This window comes from Lonchura striata, chromosome 5 (assembly GCF_050655825.1).
Source record: "Lonchura striata isolate lonStrDom1 chromosome 5, ASM5065582v1, whole genome shotgun sequence".
In the NCBI taxonomy this organism is placed as follows: Eukaryota; Metazoa; Chordata; class Aves; order Passeriformes; family Estrildidae; genus Lonchura; species Lonchura striata.
Window position 1 is genome coordinate 61,883,576 of NC_140707.1, and position 18,611 is coordinate 61,902,186.

The 18,611-nt window shown below is 36.5% G+C and overlaps 1 protein-coding gene across 12 annotated transcripts in view; it reads left to right on the forward strand.

Moving 5' to 3' along the window:
• EML1 (EMAP like 1) overlaps positions 1–18,611 on the forward strand; it is a 122,354-nt gene that overhangs the window by 54,934 nt on the left and 48,809 nt on the right. For all 12 annotated transcript variants that reach the window (XM_085580727.1, XM_085580722.1, XM_085580726.1 and 9 more), the window contains exon 2: positions 16,427–16,609. In XM_085580727.1, coding sequence (XP_085436853.1) covers positions 16,427–16,609 — 183 coding nt within the window. The remainder of the gene's footprint in view (positions 1–16,426; positions 16,610–18,611) is intronic.

An 18,611-nucleotide genomic window follows, 5' to 3' on the forward strand; every position in this document is an offset into this window, starting at 1 on the left:
GGAATGGAATGGAATGGAATGGAATGGAATGGAATGGAATGGAATGGAATGGAATGGAATGGAATGGAATGGAATGGAATGGAATGGAATGGAATGGAATGGAATGGAATGGAATGGAATGGAATCTTTTTTTTATTTATTTATATATATATATATATATATATATATATATATATATATATATATATATATATATATATATATATATATATATTTATATATATATATATATATATATATATATATATATATATATATATATATATATTTTTTGTTTTGTTTTTTTTTTTTTTTTTTTTTTTTTTTTTTTTTTTTTTTTTTTTTTTTTTTTTTTTTTTTTCCATTCCATTCCATTCCATTTGAGGCCTGGCCTGGCCTGGGAGGCAGAGTTTTTTTTTTTTTTTTTTTTTTTTTTTTTTTTTTTTTTTTTTTTTTTTTTTTTTTTTTTTTTTTTTTTTTTTTTTTTTTTTTTTTTTTTTTTTTTTTTTTTTTTTTTTTTTTTTTTTTTTTTTTTTTTTTTTTTTTTTTTTTTTTTTTTTTTTTTTTTTTTTTTTTTTTTTTTTTTTTTTTTTTTTTTTTTTTTTTTTTTTTTTTTTTTTTTTTTTTTTTTTTTTTTTTTTTTTTTTTTTTTTTTTTTTTTTTTTTTTTTTTTTTTTTTTTTTTTTTTTTTTTTTTTTTTTTTTTTTTTTTTTTTTTTTTTTTTTTTTTTTTTTTTTTTTTTTTTTTTTTTTTTTTTTTTTTTTTTTTTTTTTTTTTTTTTTTTTTTTTTTTTTTTTTTTTTTTTTTTTTTTTTTTTTTTTTTTTTTTTTTTTTTTTTTTTTTTTTTTTTTTTTTTTTTTTTTTTGGAATGGAATGGAATGGAATGGAATGGAATGGAATGGAATGGAATGGAATGGAATGGAATGGAATGGAATGGAATGGAATGGAATGGAATGGAATGGAATGGAATGGAATGGAATGGAATGGAATGGAATGGAATGGAATGGAATGGAATGGAATGGAATGGAATGGAATGGAATGGAATGGAATGGAATGGAATGGAATGGAATGGAATGGAATGGAATGGAATGGAATGGAATGGAATGGAATGGAATGGAATGGAATGGAATGGAATGGAATGGAATGGAATGGAATGGAATGGAATGGAATGGAATGGAATGGAATGGAATGGAATGGAATGGAATGGAATGGAATGGAATGGAATGGAATGGAATGGAATGGAATTTTTTTTTTTTTTTTTTTTTTTTTTTTTTTTTTTTTTTTTTTTTTTTTTTTTTTTTTTTTTTTTTTTTTTTTTTCCTGAAGTGGGTGAAAAATAATATTTTAAGGACTTTCCTTCCTTTCTTTTCTAGTTTTATATTTGAGTTTTTAATTTTAAAAAAATGTTTAGCCTCAGGGAATCCTCTAAATCTAAGCCTTTTACTGCCTTCTGAATTTGGCAGTTGCTTCTCTTGGTTTAAATCTCTGGGCATGTGTAATGTGAAGCTTTGAAGTAGCTGTTGCCTGGGTGAAGCCTCTCGGGAGGCAAGGAGAAGGATAAAGTTTTGACATTTTCTTTCTTTCCATCATGCAGATATTTTAACAGACGTGAAACAGCTGATTTTTAGTAAAGACTCTAAAATTACAGAATTGCTAAGATTGTCTCTTTTGTGGTTTGGTTTTAATTTAGAACAATTGCTAAAATCAGTGGTGTGGAAAGCCACATGCCTTTTGTCAGTGTTTTAATATCTGGCATTAGGAACTGGTTAATCCATTTAAGAAGTGGAACAAGAGATTCAATAGGGAGATGTTGCAGCCCAGCCCAGCATCTTAGATGTTGCCCAATGGACCACTGACAAATACCAGAAAAGGCAAAGAGAGATATTTGGGTGGGGGCAAAAACTCCTTCTTTGTAATTCTGGTTCTATATAGTGTCTACCAGTCCCATGCTCAGTGAGCAAACAATTGCCAAGTCCATGGCAGTCTGTATCCCAAAGGGCAGCCCCTTACCTTCACCTTCCGAGCAAGGCTCTGTCTCAGCACGGCTCCTGTACTTCCCCCAAGAATGAAATAGGTACAGGCCACCTTCTCCTGGCTAGTCCTAACTATTTCCAGTCTGCTCCCTTAAAATAAGTGTCTTGTTGTCCAGAATAAGAAGTAGGACAATACATCAGGGAGGAAAAAAAAGCTATTTCAAACATCTTGATTATGACACGGTGAAAGTGGTGAAAGTCTTTCTGTTTGGGTGTTTCCAGCTGTTTCTGGCACAGAGCACTTCTGACACTGCACTGGTTTGTATTAACTAGGTTTACTAGATTTAGTAGTGGCTAAAATACATACAGTATTTTAAAACAACAGTGATTTTAAAAAAATTAGTGTTGTGCAGCCATTGCTCAGTTTACCAAGCTGTCTGTGTTCTTCTGTGCTTCAGACTGCACTCTGGAAGTTTTATCTTTACTGTAAATGTAGTAGTAAGATTTTTTTGTAGAAATTTAATTTATCTTAAGAAGTGTAAATTACCTGGTTTTACATGTAGTTTATGGGAATACCTTTTGTTCTGCTGCATAAATGGGTAGACTTATATAAAAATTTAAAGTTGCTTTGTGCTGCAAACAGCAATTCTATAACTCTGCTGACAAGTCAGCAACTTGCACAGATTTCACACTTGTGAAATCTTTCCTTTTTTTTCCAGTTACAACTGGGAAAAATTGACATGTTGTTGCTCTTATGAGTCCATGTTACCTGTCCTTTAGCAAGCTGTGGTTGAGTGCTGCATACTAAATGTCAGTTATCATACTGTGCAATCTGTATGAGCAGAATTCCCACTTCCACAGCTGTGGCAGTAGAAATGGGAAGTAGTCAAATAAACTCAGTCCCTCAAGACTCCTCCCAAGGTGACTGGTGCAGAGTGCAGTGAGGTCCAGGGAATTCTTCTGACCTTTATGAGGCACAAACCTTGGGAAACGAATGTCATTAAAGTGATGACATCTTTCAGATGATAAAAGTAGCAGCTTAAAAAAAAAAAAGCTTTTGACACTTTTGACAGGCTTGCACATGATAATTAGATAGTAACAAGAAGGTGTGGGTTGGCAAGGCATTAGATATGAATGATATGCAGGTTTGTATCCATTTTTCTTTAAGCAATGTTGTGCTGAAGATGCAATCCTATGAACAGTTGTGTAAAGCAGAGGTTTTAAAGTGAAAATGGATTGTATCCATTTGAAATAATTCAAGGGAAGCTGGGGAAAGCTACTGGCACTCTTTTTCTGAATAACTCCTTTGCCTTGCTAAGAAGTTCTTAATACAGCATATTATGGGTATAATCTTAGAACTATGTGCATTGGCTTACCCAGTGTCTTATTTATTCACTTTCAAATTAACTTTCAGGAATAATAAGCTTCTTCTTGTGCTGTATGTTCTGAACATTACCCTTACTGCCTTTACAACCTGTCAAGGATGCAGGAAAACAGCTAAAAAAAGAGTGATTTTTGTAATTTCCATAGAGAAGAAGGAAGAATGGGGAGAGGGAGTGAAGATGAAGCAGGGCCTTGACCTACCTTTAGTGTATGAATTTTATGATTAGTCCATGGGAAAATTGATTATGGGGAGATACACATAAGGCAGAAGACAATACATGGCATTTAGTATTCCTGTGGGATTTGAGGATCTTCAGCTTAATTTGGCAGGGTATCATCAGCAGGCCAAATGTAGTGGTCCAGCAAAATTGGGTTCAGGTAGTGGCAACTGCCCCTCTTGTATTGCCATGTTTCTGGCTGCTTGCATTGGATTTTGTCCATGTACAGCATGCTGTGCCATGTGGGAGCCTGATTCCATACTTTCCGTCTGCACACTGGATCCCAGCTCTTTCCCACAACAAATAGAGACCCACTCCTACCTGCTGAAGCCCCCTGAACTTCCAGCCTGGCAAGGTGCTGCCAGCTCTCTCTAGTACCTGCTGGTGGTAGTCACTTGCCTTGTGCCCTGGGACCACGACTCCTGAGTGCAGCTCAGATGTGAAGGTATCCCTGCGTGTACTGACTTGAGATGTGGGGCAATCTCTTCCATGAAGATGGGAGCAGCAACAAGCTGCCTGTATTGCAGGGACTTGTCTGTAAGCAGTCAAGAGGCAGTTTTTAGATATTATTTTCTTTGCAAATTTTTTGTACCATTTTGATTTCCTGAGAGAAGGGCAGGCTGAGCTCTAGAGGATTTAGCACTGTTGAGGGGACTCTTTTCCCACCCCACCCCTGCCCTATTCTGCTTGCCAGCCTCCAAGTCCTTCAGAAATCAGAAGGGAGCTGCCAAAATAGCAGATGTTTCTGCTGAGTGTGCTGTAATCTCTCACAGCACTGATGCTGATCAGGCTTTGTGTACAGGTCTCAGTAGCACAACTGAATGTCCTCCAGCCTTTGCCATGCCTGACTGGGTAGTCTTTAGCCCCACGGAACAGCCCTGACTGAGGGCTGCAGGGGTAGGGCTGGGTAGATTTTGCTGATGATAGAGCTAAGGGACACCTTCCACTGAGATCAGATTTCTCAAAGTCCCATCCAACCTGATCTTGAACATTTCTAATAATGGAGCATCTGAAGCGTCTCTGGGCACTCTATTCTGGTGCCTCACCAGCCACAGAGCAGGTTGAAGAGATGAAGACTCCAGAACCTTCAGCATGAGAGGGTACCCTCTTGCAGAGTTTGTGACAAAATGCTTTGAAAATTTTTGGGACTTGCCTTTTTTCTGCTGTAAACAGTTGTCCATGAAACAAAATGGTTTTTTTTTAATCATCTGGTACAGATCCATGGATGCTAATTGCTGTTGGTTGTTTTGTGGATGAAGTGGCAAACAGATAGAAAGTTCTAGCACGTCAGGAAAAATTATTAAGCTTTCCTTTTTAAGCTCTGTGGAATAAGAAAATGAATGAACTAAAGCTGAATAATGAAGCTTAAAACTGTTTTATTCATGTTTTATAAGATTTTTTAATTACTTAATCATTCCTTATAATTTTTGTAGGAATTAGGCCTCATTCCTTTCAGAAGACAGACTTTCCTGGTGTCAGATAAATCTGATAAGCATATTCAATGTAATTTTGAAATACAGTACATATGAAACCAGTAAATTTGATGTCCAGTTCAAAAGCCTCTTTTTGTTGCAAGGGGAGCTAGTAGGGTATTGAACTATTTTGCAGTACACTAGGAAAAAATATTTTTCTAATTATCAGGGAAGCAGGAACTATCACACTCTGTGAATGACTTCTCAAAATGTAGTTTTCAGTTAACTATTTGGGTTTGGGTTTATTCTTATGTGGATCTTTTGAGGACTAACTTGTTTGTTTCTTTGCTTTGGGTTTTGTTTTGTTGGTTATTTTTACTTGATAGTGGGCATACAAAGCTGTCTTGTTCCCATCTAAAAGGAAGAAAAAGAGAGGTGTGGATAGATTTACTTGACTGTGTGACCCCTTTGTCTTAGTGGCACTCACTGCTAGAGCAGTTGCTTGTTGGCTTAAGTGTAACAGGATTCCTGATCAACTGGATCATTTTTCCTTTCTTTTCAACTTTTGGCTTTGCAGATACTGAATGCTTTTGCTTTTGGTGAAGAGTCAACATTTGGAAACCATTACAAATAAGACCATTGACAGTGAGGAGTTGGGTCACTGGCTCAGGGAAACTGTACCTTTGGGTACAGAGATCTGTGTATCTTAGCGTGAGCTTGTGTATTAAGTTTGTTGCTTTTATGTAGCTAAGTATTTTTGTGAAGAAGTTGTACTGTACTAGGCTTTAATCTTGACTGTCTTCTGCTAAAATGAAGGGTATTTTGGAAAAGGTATCTCCTGCATGCCATGGGTGATGTAAAAAATTGATATGCTGTGAGCAGATACTGTTTTCTGAACTATCTCTTCAGTGGAGTTGGGAGAAATGTTTCCCAGCCAGTTTCAACTTTTTTCTGTCTCTTCTAAATCGAGTAATTTTCAAGTTCAGTGTGGTGCTCAGTTTACTGCCCTTGGAAATCACTGCTCTCTGCTGTGTTGAAAAAGTTTACTGTACCTGAATGTTACCTTGGGCAAATCTTATCACTGCAATAATCTTTACGTACTTGTAGACCACTAATCTATGTGCAGGGCCACTTTTAAAAAATGTTCCTTCTTGAATTGTAAGTAAAGATTATATTGTTAAACAGTGCCTTTAAAATACTAAATTCATTTAGTTCAAGAGGCTGTACTTGACCTAACTTGTGTCTGTACTCTTGCATGCAGAAGTCTGACTTACGTGAGTTCCACCCACATCCAGAGCTAAGAAAGCATAAGAGAACTCTTGCCCTAAAGCTGAATAGCCTTAAAGGTTTGTCTTTGCTGACAGGCTCTACCTTATCATGAAGGTTGAAGCTCAGATTCCCAGTAATCACAGGGCTACAAGAGCCTTATCAGCCAGGCTTTCTGCAGCGTTTGTTCACACAAGTCCTTCAGCACAGTGCTATTAGGAGATGGCTTTTGGGAAAGGATTTACTCTGCACAGCCATCATCCATCTAATCTCTCAAGTGAAAATTCATACAGGAGAAGTACTGACTGCCGCCAGAAGGAAATCAGTCCCACAAAGTCCTTGAAGGAGATGAGCCAGGCTTTGCTTGGACCCTGGCCTGGGGCTTGTTCCCAGCCAAGGGCAGACCAGACATCTGCTGACTCTGTCACTTTTACTGAGGGCTCTCCATAGCCCTGGGGAGAGACAATATTGCATTCGTTGATCAAAGTGTATTTCTAAACTTTTTTCAACCAATATGAAAGATATAAAATGGTTTATCTTTGTCTCCTCCTTCATCTCCTCCTCCACGAAAGCCTGAGTTTCTTTGAAAAATAGGCAACATGCATGCTGTAGCATTGCCAAGTACTGTGAGGATGGGGCAAAGCTTAGAATACAACTCGCTCATTCTCACAGGGTGGCAGGACCACACTTCACAGTGTGCTGGGAATGGCATCGCAGCTGGGTGAAATTTGTCACAATACTGTGCACCCTATTGTGGTGAAATAAGAATATGATCTCATGCTAAGGAACCCAATTAAAAAAAAAAAAAGAATGCAAATTGTCTTCAATTAGAGGAGTCACATTTTTAACCAAATAATTTTTCAAATTATGTGTGTTTCTTTGTTTCCTGAAATAAACCTGAAGTAATTTTTCATTTAAGGATAGCAAATAAAGGAATTTTTTCTTCCTTCTCCTAAATAGCCTTGAAACCATCATCTTCCTGGTTTATACCAGGACATCAAATAATGTACCAAATGTGGTATCTCTGGCTGTGTTTGAGTCCTTGGCAAGGGCAGTTTGTTCTTTCTGCATTTATGTCAGCAAAGATTTTTTTTGCTGGAGAGTGGGACTATGTAATGGGAAGTGTTTACAGTAAGAATTACTAATAATAGAATTATTACTAATAATTATTATATTGTATTATATTTGACAGAATTAAATGAAGGGAAGACTTAACCCTAACTGAAGATGAAAATGGACAGTGTGGGTAAAATTCTATTCTGTTATGGGTATTTTGGATGCTTTCTTCTGACATCCAAGCAAGGCTATTTCTAGTTAATTCAAGTAATTCTCACATGCGCTAGATTAACTGCCCATTCTAGAAAAAGATTCTATATTCCTGTGAGAGACAGTACTGAACAAGACAGGTTTTAAAAGACTTATAATAGTTTTCTGATTTTGAAATAACTTTTCCTTTAAATATTTAGATTGTAATTTGTCTTTGTGACAACCTGTAATGAAGCCTAACGTTGCATTAATTTCAGAAACTAAAATATTCACGAGGTAGAGAGTTCTAAAGAAAAGTCAGACCACTACTGAAAGTAAAGCCATTAGCTTAGAGCAAGAACCCAGAGTTTGTGAAAGTGATAAATTTGCTTTAGACATCAATAGCCCCTTCTGCAGGTACAGGAGGAATGTTTTATTCTCTTTGTATTGTATCCCTTAGTTTGAGTCTACAGAAAACAATTTATAAAGCTGATTAGCCTTTAAGAAATGTAAATGTAGAATGGGAGTGGTATTTATTTTACAAATAAATGTTACTGATTAGAGGCTGAGATTTTTCCAATTCTTATTTCTCAGAGGATATACTTAGGAAATAAGACAAAACATAAACTATTTCAAATTGGTAACTATGGATTACTTGCTATTGATGCAGTCTCAGTTTAGTAAATTTGTAATTTCTTAAATGGAAAAGGGTTTAATTGCTTACGTATTTCTAAAGTTTAATAGTGTGTTCAATTTGTTTTAAAAACCCATTTATATAAGATTATAATTTTTATTAAACTGTAGATTATAAAAGTATAGGTAAAATCTAGTTGTCCAAGTAAATTTGAGGATCAGTTGTAATTTTAATTTTCAACGTGAAAATTAGGAAATTGACAAAATGTATGCTGACCTAGTTTCTTAAGTGTTTAAATTATCCTGTCTCTAATGTAACATAAAAACTGCATTTAACTGCAGATCAAGTACTGGCTGATACATCTTAGGGCTTCTTGAGAGTGTGAATCAACTTTTCCTTTGTAAAATAACTTAAAATACACAACAAACAAGAAAAAAATTTGGCTTGTAATGCATTATGGGCTAACATTGGTAACTTTTAAGAAGTGTTTTAAATCAGTTTTCTTGCCTTTTGAATCTCTCCTGACTGCAAGTAAAAGTAAATCTTTCATATGCTTTTATGCATATAGCATAGTTGAAGAATCAAATGGAGACAACCAGTTTTTTACAGCAGTGACAAAGTGAACTAAATACTATAAAGTTGCTAGAAGAAAGATTTTTTGTTAACTGATGTGTGGTGTTTATTTGCATGTGGTTTAAAGTATATTTAGGAGAAGCAAATCTCTTCTGAATTGGTTCTTTTTGTCTAGTAGCGCTAAACAAAAGATGAAGGTTTTTTACCTTACATCATGTGATGAATTTGCATTCATTCCTTCCTAGCTGTTGGAGGACTTGGACATTGAGCCCTAGCTGTGACATGGAGATGGAGAGTCATTGGAGATGTTCTCCTGTGTTCCACGATCTATTTTTCTTCTTTTGTTTTAAGGGTGTGATACAGGCACACTCTCAGCATATCACTGAGACTATAAGATGCTAAAACACAGCCCATCTCTTCTGCCCTGATACCTTAATTACCTTACTGGTTCCTTCATTAGTAAGTTCTTGTTAGGCTGCATCTTCAGGTTCTTAACTCCAGGCAGGTGCCATGAAATCACTTCCTTTTCAAACTAATATCCTTGCATTAATATTATGCTACAGAATATCTTTACTCTCCTAGTTTCTGTTTGCAATGCTGGGGTTTGGGTTTTTTTTTTTTCAATGGTATGGGCTGATCCCAGCATAATGTGGAGGAATCATAACTGACTAAAACATTTTCTATTGACTTCTGTGTTCAGCGGAGCCAGAATGGTAGCTCTGAACTGTTAAAGCATTTATGTTGATAGACCTCTTCTGAATAAAATTCCTCTAATTTATTGATGTGTCAAAAATTTCTTCCATCTTCTTCTTAAGTGCTATTGGGGAAGATAATTTTTAACTGCTTGATTTCCAAGTAGAAGCTCATTTACCATCTGCTTGGGAAAAAATAGTAGGCTGCTGGCTATAGCTTGACAGCTACAGGCAGGTCAAGGGCACATGCTTATAATTTTGCTGCACTGATTCCTAACTAATTAGCCATGAGGAGCTTTCTGAAAATGTTCTGTTATGATCATTTTCTTCTTTCCCATTTTGTTAATGAATGCAGTGCTCCCAGCTGTGAGGCTCTGAGTGATGATTGCTATTATGGATTTATTCTTTCAAATTCCACCTCTAATTTTAGGAAATTATATTCCCTGTCTTTAAGTTTCTAGTGGTAAAACTGTAAAAGGACAAGTTATTTCTCAGTGAGCATTGCAAAATACAGTAATAAGATTTTATAAGTACTGGGTTGTGATAGCTAGCTGTATTAGAGGAGGGAAAATACTGTTCACAAAAAAACCCATCTGTAGTCCATATTACTTGACTAAAATATTTGTATTTTTTTTATTAGCACGGTTTAGAAGTGATATGTTCTCACAAGATGATGTTTTAGTGCTACGGCGGCTCCCAGCACATCCAGAGTAGGGCATTAGGCAGATGTGTGGGATAGTTTTCTTCCCATTTCCTCCTACACATACATATCTTGTGAGGACATGGAAAAACTAATCTGGGCTGTTCAGCTTACTTAATGTGAGATGTACCTGATTGTACCCAACTAGGGCATCTCCTTGCATTGCTAATCACTCTTAAGAACATGCATTAGAATACAGAATGAACTGAAAAGTTGTCCTACCTGTTCAAAAATGGTATGTGTGTACACATACATAAGCTTATAGATAGGCATTGTTCCTGTAGCAATTTGGTTTAAATATTAGATATGATTTATTGTTCCTCATAATCAAAATTTTCCATCTCAAAAAGTAGATATGATGCTTGCACTTTTATCCTATTATATATACACTTATAGCAAAATACAGTTAGAGGATTCGACATTCAGCCGACAATCAGTTTTGATTTCCAAAACTTCACATAAAGCAACAATGTTTACAGTTTTACCTGTAGTTAAAAATATTCTGCCTGTTTTTTCCCCCTAACCACACAAAGTAACAAGATTAAATAGGATAACATTATATTGGGCTTTAAATCCACTTGCTTCTCACAGTGGAAAGCTCTAATCTGGCAGACCAGTCTAGTATGTACCAGACTTTATGATAAGCTGTTGCCCATATGTGTTGTCATTGTCCCCAGGAGACAAGCCTGGAGGACTGCTGCTGTGTTTCAGGTATGGTACAGTGTTTTGCATTAGAAAAGTGAGCAGAGGAAAGATATTTAGTCTGTGAAATACTGTTGACATTAATCTTTTAAACAAAGCAGCTTGGCATGGTGTTGTCAAAGGAAATTAAACCTGCTGTTTTATTTTCCCATTGTTCCCTTGCACAGAGGCTCTGGTCTGCGAATGACCACTGACATTATGCCACAGAAACTGATACAAGGAGAATACTTGGTACTTCCCAATCTGGCTTTGAAACCTGGCAACAGTGTTGTGGCTGCGTTCCCCTGTTTCTGTGCTACAGTGAATTGCTTGTTTCATTCTGAGAGAAGTTGGATGACTGTCTCTCTTCCCAGTTTGGTTTTTTTCTCTCTGTTGCTGTCAACTCAGAAATACTGTTTCTATCAAATACTTGTCTGCCTGACTTCTGTGACCCAGACTCAAAGGTGCATGAAATGAACCATATAGGGAGGACAGGATTTGGAAGGTGTAGGAGATGCCTGCCACAGAGGGATGTTTTTCTGCTCTCTTAGAATTTCATGCTAAACATATGGTATCAAGAGAGGTGAAGCAGAGAGGTCATTTGAAAGTTAGTGGTAGTGTTACTCCCAGGATGCTTGAAGGAAGTAGTTGAAGTATCTCAGTTACTTCATGAGATCTCAGTGAGGATGTGGGCAGGAGAAGTGGAGCTTGCCAAACGTATGCTGAGCGACATGTGCCACATCTAACAGCTTTGCAGTTAGTGGAGTGTAAAAACCATGGGCTTTTAGGGGTGGAAAAATGTTTCTGGAAGTGTAGGATCTTCAGTGTTCTTAATTGCTTGCTAGTTTGCTGGGTCAAATTCAGGCTATGGATCTCCTGATCTGCGGGACTGTGCTTTTTTTTTGTTTGCTTATTTTTTTGTAACTACTGTTTTCAACTTTCTGTCATTTGATGGCATGGCTTTCTCAACAGTTGCTGTGTTCTACCATAGAGTTATCTGCATGCTGAGGGTGGAGAATTCCTTTCTGTCCATGTACAGTTTCATAAGGCTGTAGTAGTGGCCCTGAAGTTCATAGCTATTTCCGAGGAATGTAAATACTTGTACCAACTGATTTCGGGACAAGTGCAGAACATAATACACTTAATGAAATCTCTCAGTGACAGAAAGTATTCCTACCAGTCAAGCTCATTTCAGGCTTGCTGGCACAATCTATGTGTTTATTCTAGAAGAAGAGCTTCTCTGTGTGCATGTGATGCTGCCTTCTCACTGCCATCCCTTGCCATGTTTTCTGCCATGTGGGTTATCTTTAGTTTTTGCCAAAGACCACTGCTGGCATTTGCTGTCCTCAGAAGGCTTGCATTTTCTTTCCTGATATCCTGCAGAGTATCTAAACACAAGGACAACTCTGCAAAGACTTTGAGATGCCACTTACAAAATGCATTGCAAAAAAGTGTGTAGCAAATACAGTTGCAATCAATTTTGGAACTACTTCATGTACAGTTTTATCCTGTTAATTGATGCTCCAAATATGCCATGTAGATTGAATAAACTCAAATTTGTTTGCCAGACTTTTGAGAATTGGTAGCTAGTATTTCCACTGCATGGTCAACTGCTGGGGTCTGAGCTGGACCAGATAGCCTCAAAATTAATGCCTGCATAATGCAAAGACGGAATATATTTAATAAAGTAGTTCTTCTGCGGGAAGGGGGGGGGGGGGGAAGAGAATGCCAAGTCCTATTTTAATTATTTCACACTTGTTGACACACAAGTAAGATTTAGGTTTTTCAGAAGGCTTAGGTTTATCTATAGAAGAATCTATAGAAAAGAGTATGCATCTAATAGACTTCCTTCTAACTAATGGTGTAAGTATGTAAATAAGCTTTAGCCTACATACAGTGAAATAGTATTGAAATCACTCTTGTAAACAGTGTATATGTCCTGTTGTTGGCTTTGCTTCAGCTGTTTCTTCACAGTTGGCTAAGCTCAAGTAATAAATTGCTGTAAAGCTGGAATACACTCTGGAAGCAGATTAATCATTTGACTCAGTATTGTTTTTTAGTTTGCCATAAGGAATCTTTCCAATCTATGAGATCATGGATTAGCTGGTTGGACAATTTAGAGAGGCATGTAGTACATTCCCTTTTTTTGCTGCCTTCCCTTTGAAACTTGTAGAATCTCAGTAAAGTAAAAATGATTAATGACTCTTTTTTCCAAGTTTTACCACAAATGCCTATTGCGATGAAAAATGAAGCATCTGAATTGATACCTCCTTGTTTTATATAATTTTGGACATTGTAGGTGACATTTATCTCTTGAGATGTAGATTAACTCCCTGCCCATTGCAGGTGGGCAGGAATCTTTAAGGTCCCTTCCCACCAAAACCATTCTATGAGCTACGTGATTTAGACTTGTCTTAAAATTGGTGAAAAGAAGTGAACTCTGTAGAAAGTGACTCACTTCGGGTTTCTAAAAACATATTGCATAAATTCACTGTAAAGTCCTTTTTCTTCCCGTTGATGAAAAAAGGTAACGATTAATTCTGTTGTGCTGTTGATGCTACCCGTGTACGTGGTGTGATGTCTGTTCTGCCCATCCATGGGAAGGGATGGTAGTGACTGATAAGGAGATCTGATACTTGAAGGCAATTTGTCTGGATTGGCAGTCTCCTTCATATGCCTTTCCAAATGTCATTACAAATGTGTGCTAAAATATTCCTTGCAAATGTCCTTTGCTGTGAGGATGAGAGATGCACTGCAGGGGTAGGTCACAAATTAGGCTAACAATACTACTCTTCCTTATGTGGACACAGTAGGTGACATCTGCAGTGACATTTTAGTTGTTGTACTGTTAGTTTATAGCTTTAATTGTTTTTTTTTCTCTTCTGATACTGTACCATTTCACTTATTTGGCTGTGTTGAAGGTGCAACTTATTGCTCAACATACTGGGATGTAATGATCTCAATGGCAAGAACATTCCACCCTCAACTTGCATAACAAACAGGTTATGCTTATTTTATAATTGAACTTTGCATTCTTTATGAAATGTAGTTTTGTGTTCTGTGCCTCTTTTCTAGCTTACTTGTACATGCATGCAAAGAGGAGGTAAAGTGAAATGGTACTGGACTGTAAGAAATCTTGTCTCCAGCTGCAATCTTACTGAAAGCTGTTGCATTTTTTTTTCCTGCATCCTTGGAAGGGAACTTCACCCAGTGAAGTAACCACCATAAAAACCAAACAAGCTGTACATTACAGCAAGGATGAGGGTTATGTTGCCAAGACCCTACAAGAATGATGATAGTGGAAGATACAGATGTTGTGTCCAAGAAAGAGTTTGCTGGAGCCTGTTGGTCAGTGAGGGTGTGAGGGTAAGAGTCACAGTAACAGATGGGGGTAGGGGGGAGAAGGGAGAGAACTGTACATCTTAATAGTTATTAGTGGGAGTGATTTCTTACAGGACTATAAATAAACCAGTGCCATTGATTTACCACTTGAAGATTAATGTCTGGGCAAAATTAGTTTCTACACACTTAAAAATTAGTGAAATGGATACTTCAAGGAGGATGTTTTCTTTTGTAGCAAGGGTAGATCATTTCAACGCCAACAGATTTTCCCCTGGGTTTCCTTTACTGCTCTGGTTTTGGGATTTGGCTATTTATTGTTGGCTGAATTCAGAGGAAAACTATTCCTGATGATACTGAATTTGGCAGAATGGTTGAAGTTTGAATTTGGCTTGTATTGGTTAAATCAAGCTTTTGATTTGGTTGCCTATTGTCCAGTATGCTAATCCATGTTATTTCCAGCTGAGTTAAAGTGTAAAGTCATTAGAGCAGCATGGGGCTTTTGTTTGTAGAGGAAAGGTTAAATTCTGCAGGCAGCTCTTACTGCTGCCAGCATAGCTGCTAATCTGAGTTTGGGAACTAATTACTGTAATTGCTACAGGACAGAGTCCTGTATTGAGTAGAAGTCTGATTAGGCCAAAGTTTGGAAAACTTTGTCATGGGGAAAGTTTTTTAACATTTTTCAGGAACTTGAGTTCTGATTTAGTTCATTCAGAACCAGATACTTGCATGACTATTATATTCAGCCTAATAATATCCTAATGGTGATATTTTAAATAAGGTCTGAAAATCGTAAAACGGAATTAACAAGCATTTTAAACTGTAATAGTCTGTAGCTATTTATGGACTGTCAATATTGTTGCATTATTTTTGAGTTGTTTCTAATTCAGCTTTTGATAACCACAGATAGCTATTGGGGGTGTGAGAGATGAGGAAGCCAAAATTGATCTGATGAACAGATTAATGCCATTTTTTTCCTAGGTGCTTATGATTAAAAGTTTGTATGCATTAGTATTTTTGGATATACTTTTAGATATACTTTTAGAAACTGTTGTTTTCCTTTTTTAAACACTTAACTTTGTTTTAAAATTCAAGAGGAGTTATTATTATATACAAACCATTTAACTTCTGTATTGTGCCCTTTTACAAAAAAAGTGGAACCTTGGTTTGGAATGAGGAGATTAAGAGCACAAGAAATGAAAATAAATGCCACCATCTTCACAAAGAGAGCTCAGCTTTAACAGAAGAAATGCAGGCTGCAGACTTGCATTGGGAATGAGGGAGAAATCAATTATGCTTGCAAATAGTAGCATAAACATCAATTTTTGCTACAGTATGATTTATTAAGTCATGAATTGAAAGCTATGATCCTTGACTAAGATTACTTACTATCATCCAGTAAGTTAGTATTTAACTTTTTTTTTAGGTTTCAAAGCCCAGTTAAATAAAACTTTGCAATTCTCTTTAAAAACTGCACATTATTTCCCTATTTGATACTGACTTTGATGTCTTTGATGTTGCTTTCTTCTTTCTTCTCCTAACTTAATATTGTAATAAGAGACAGTGTTTCTATGTCATAGGAACAAAAGTGCTCATTTAGGAAAAGTATTCTCATTACTAGTTTTGAGTGGAAAGAACGTGTAGTCCTCATCATGGATTTATAGTCTTGAAGCTTCTATGGTTTACTTGAAAATAATGGATGAATTGTATCAAAGTAATGACCCTTTTAATAATTTTCAGGCTTAGACTATAGTTACTGAGTAATTCTGAAATTATTTGGGGTTTTATTTCAGTTACAGGGAGTGTTCTCAAAGCTGCTGGTATAAACTAGGGGTTAGCAGATTGGGTCAGTACCTGTTCTTCAACCTGTGTATGGTATCTTGAAAAAGTGTAAGCCTGTCTGTTACTTATGTATTTGTAATGTATCTCTATGACCTATATGAGACAGAAAACTCTGGAAGGGTGTGTAGCATATCAGAAAATGTAGCTCTCTATGGGATTGCCCAGCAGCATCAGGATGTTGCGTTGAGCAGAACAGGAAAGGGTGATGATTGATCACTGCAGTTCTGACATGCAGATAATTGGTAGTGGAATCCAAATAACAACTAGCCCTGAAGCCAAGCTCATCATAACATCTTACTAAAGTATATGTCTTTTATTTATTTATTTTTATTTCCATCTCTTCCTTTCGGTCTCTTTAAAACTTTCTTCCTCAAGAAGTCATCAGGTCTGAGAAAAGCCTTGTTTATACCTGCAGCCAATTGTGTAAGGTACTTCTGGATGGCTGTCCATTATTGATAATGCATTTTCTTTTCCTGCTGCTTTGTTCAGATGACAGTGCCTCTGCTGCAAGCAGTATGGAGGTCACAGACCGCATTGCCTCTCTGGAGCAGCGTGTCCAGATGCAGGAAGATGACATCCAGCTGCTCAAATCTGCCCTTGCTGATGTGGTCCGACGCTTGAATATTACAGAGGAGCAGCAGGCCATGCAGAACAAGAAAGGACCTACCAAAGGTTTGCATTTCAGACAGATGTAATATAGATAGTGCAGTTCAATAAGTGTTGCATATGTATTAAAATAGGTTATTCATTAGATCTTGAAATATTCAAAATAAACAAATCAAACTCTAAATAAAATACATTTGAAATTCAACCTGTTAAAAAGAATACATAGAAATCCAGATGGTTAAATCTTTACAGTTTACATAAAGCAGCAAAGCATTTGCATTTTCTTAATGCTTAATCCACAAATTACATTTAACCATTGCTACCACTTCCTTACTTCTGATCAAGGTATTTTATAAAGTCTTTAGGGAAGGCATTGTCTTCTGTGGGTGAAATTCCTAATAGGCTGGGGCTTTTTGGTCCTAAAAAATGAATTAAATGTAAGTAAAAGGTAATTAAAATTTAATTAAAAATGTCCTAAGTGTCTATGGATCATACAGACATAAGGCAGCACACTAAGCTAGCACAGAGTTGACATGACTAAGGAGATGGTACAACACCAGCTGCTCAGCTATGAAAGAAAGGTAGAGCTGTGGTTGTTGCCTGACCATGTTCCAGAGCAGCAGAGCCAGCAGGATACAAGGTGTGACAGATGTCACTGCTTGGCAGATTTCTGTGCTGTGCCCACATGCCACAATGTGCTCTCCTGTGGCTCCTGCTCTGCAGGAATGGGTTTTCTGTGTACAATTCAGAAAAGATGGACCTGGACATCCAGCATTTCACAGGAGTAAAGGTTTATTAGAACTCAACCACTGTGATTTACTGTAGTGTGTGAGGCTGCAGAGGCCTCACAAGGTATTTTAGGATAGTCTTAGGAGTAAGAGTGGTGGCAACCTAGATGTGGAAAGAATGTACCGACTTCATAGGCTCTCTGTTGTCTAACTTAAGAAGTTGTTTCTTTTGGGGTCCTGGGATGTATTAATATTAATTAAAACCTTATTTTGCATGAGAATTATGTTGCCTATTTATGGAGTCATAATTTTCTCAGTTTAAAGTTAGGACTTTCTTTCATCTTGGTTATATATTTGTGACCCTGCAACAAATATGTAGTTCTAGTAATTGATTTAACAGACTAGGTAGGAACTACTTAATTTGGTGAACTGAGATGTCATGTTTATTACAAAGTTTTGTGTCAGGAGATGAGGAAAGCTGAAAGGGACAGAATTACAGACCCAAATAATTGTTGTGTCTCATGCTAGCTATCAGATGGAATAGGCACAAAATATCTGTGATCTTGTCTTTATGTTCTCTTCCCTTTCTGTTGTAATCTCCTTATTTTGTCTTTGTTTTATTGAGAAAAAAAATTAAAATATCTGATAAGTTAAATGTTACTAAAGATAGCCTCCACTGTGATAAATGTTCCATCAAATCCGGTTTTACAAGGAATTAAGAAGCTTCATGTTGCCTGCAAAATAGGTATTATCTGATGCATGGAGGAAATAAAGTCTAGTAATTATCACTGAGTTTTAACCAAATCTGTTCTTCATGCCTGCTGGCTTTACTTAGCAAAATACAAACCAGATTTGCATGGATTCTGTGAGCAGAGTTGAACTGTAAGTCAGGAGAGGTTTTCTTGGTCATGGCAGACCACTAGAGCCGTAGTTCAATGCACATTGAAGAAAAGCTGCTGTAAGCCTATCCCCCTGTCTTTTATGACTGCTCTTGTAGGGATTTTTTTTTTCTTTGTTTGTTTGTGAGGTTTTTGTGTATGTGTGTGGTTTGGAGTTTTTTTTCAATGTATGTATTGCAGGCCTGGTTCTTAATGTGTGCGTGAAATTACAGTGTAAGATTTTTTATTGTAATAATGCAAATAGAGGACTAAAACTGTCAATTGCTCTTCCATTGCAAATTACCAAAATTAGCCCTGGTATTTGCCAACAAAACCCACCTAATTTCTGGAGAAAATTGCTACTGTGACTGTTTATGTAAAGAACTTTCACTTTGCTGTACATCAGCTGTATCATTTACTGTATGGTCAACCTTATTAAACATGAATTATCAACATGAAAGA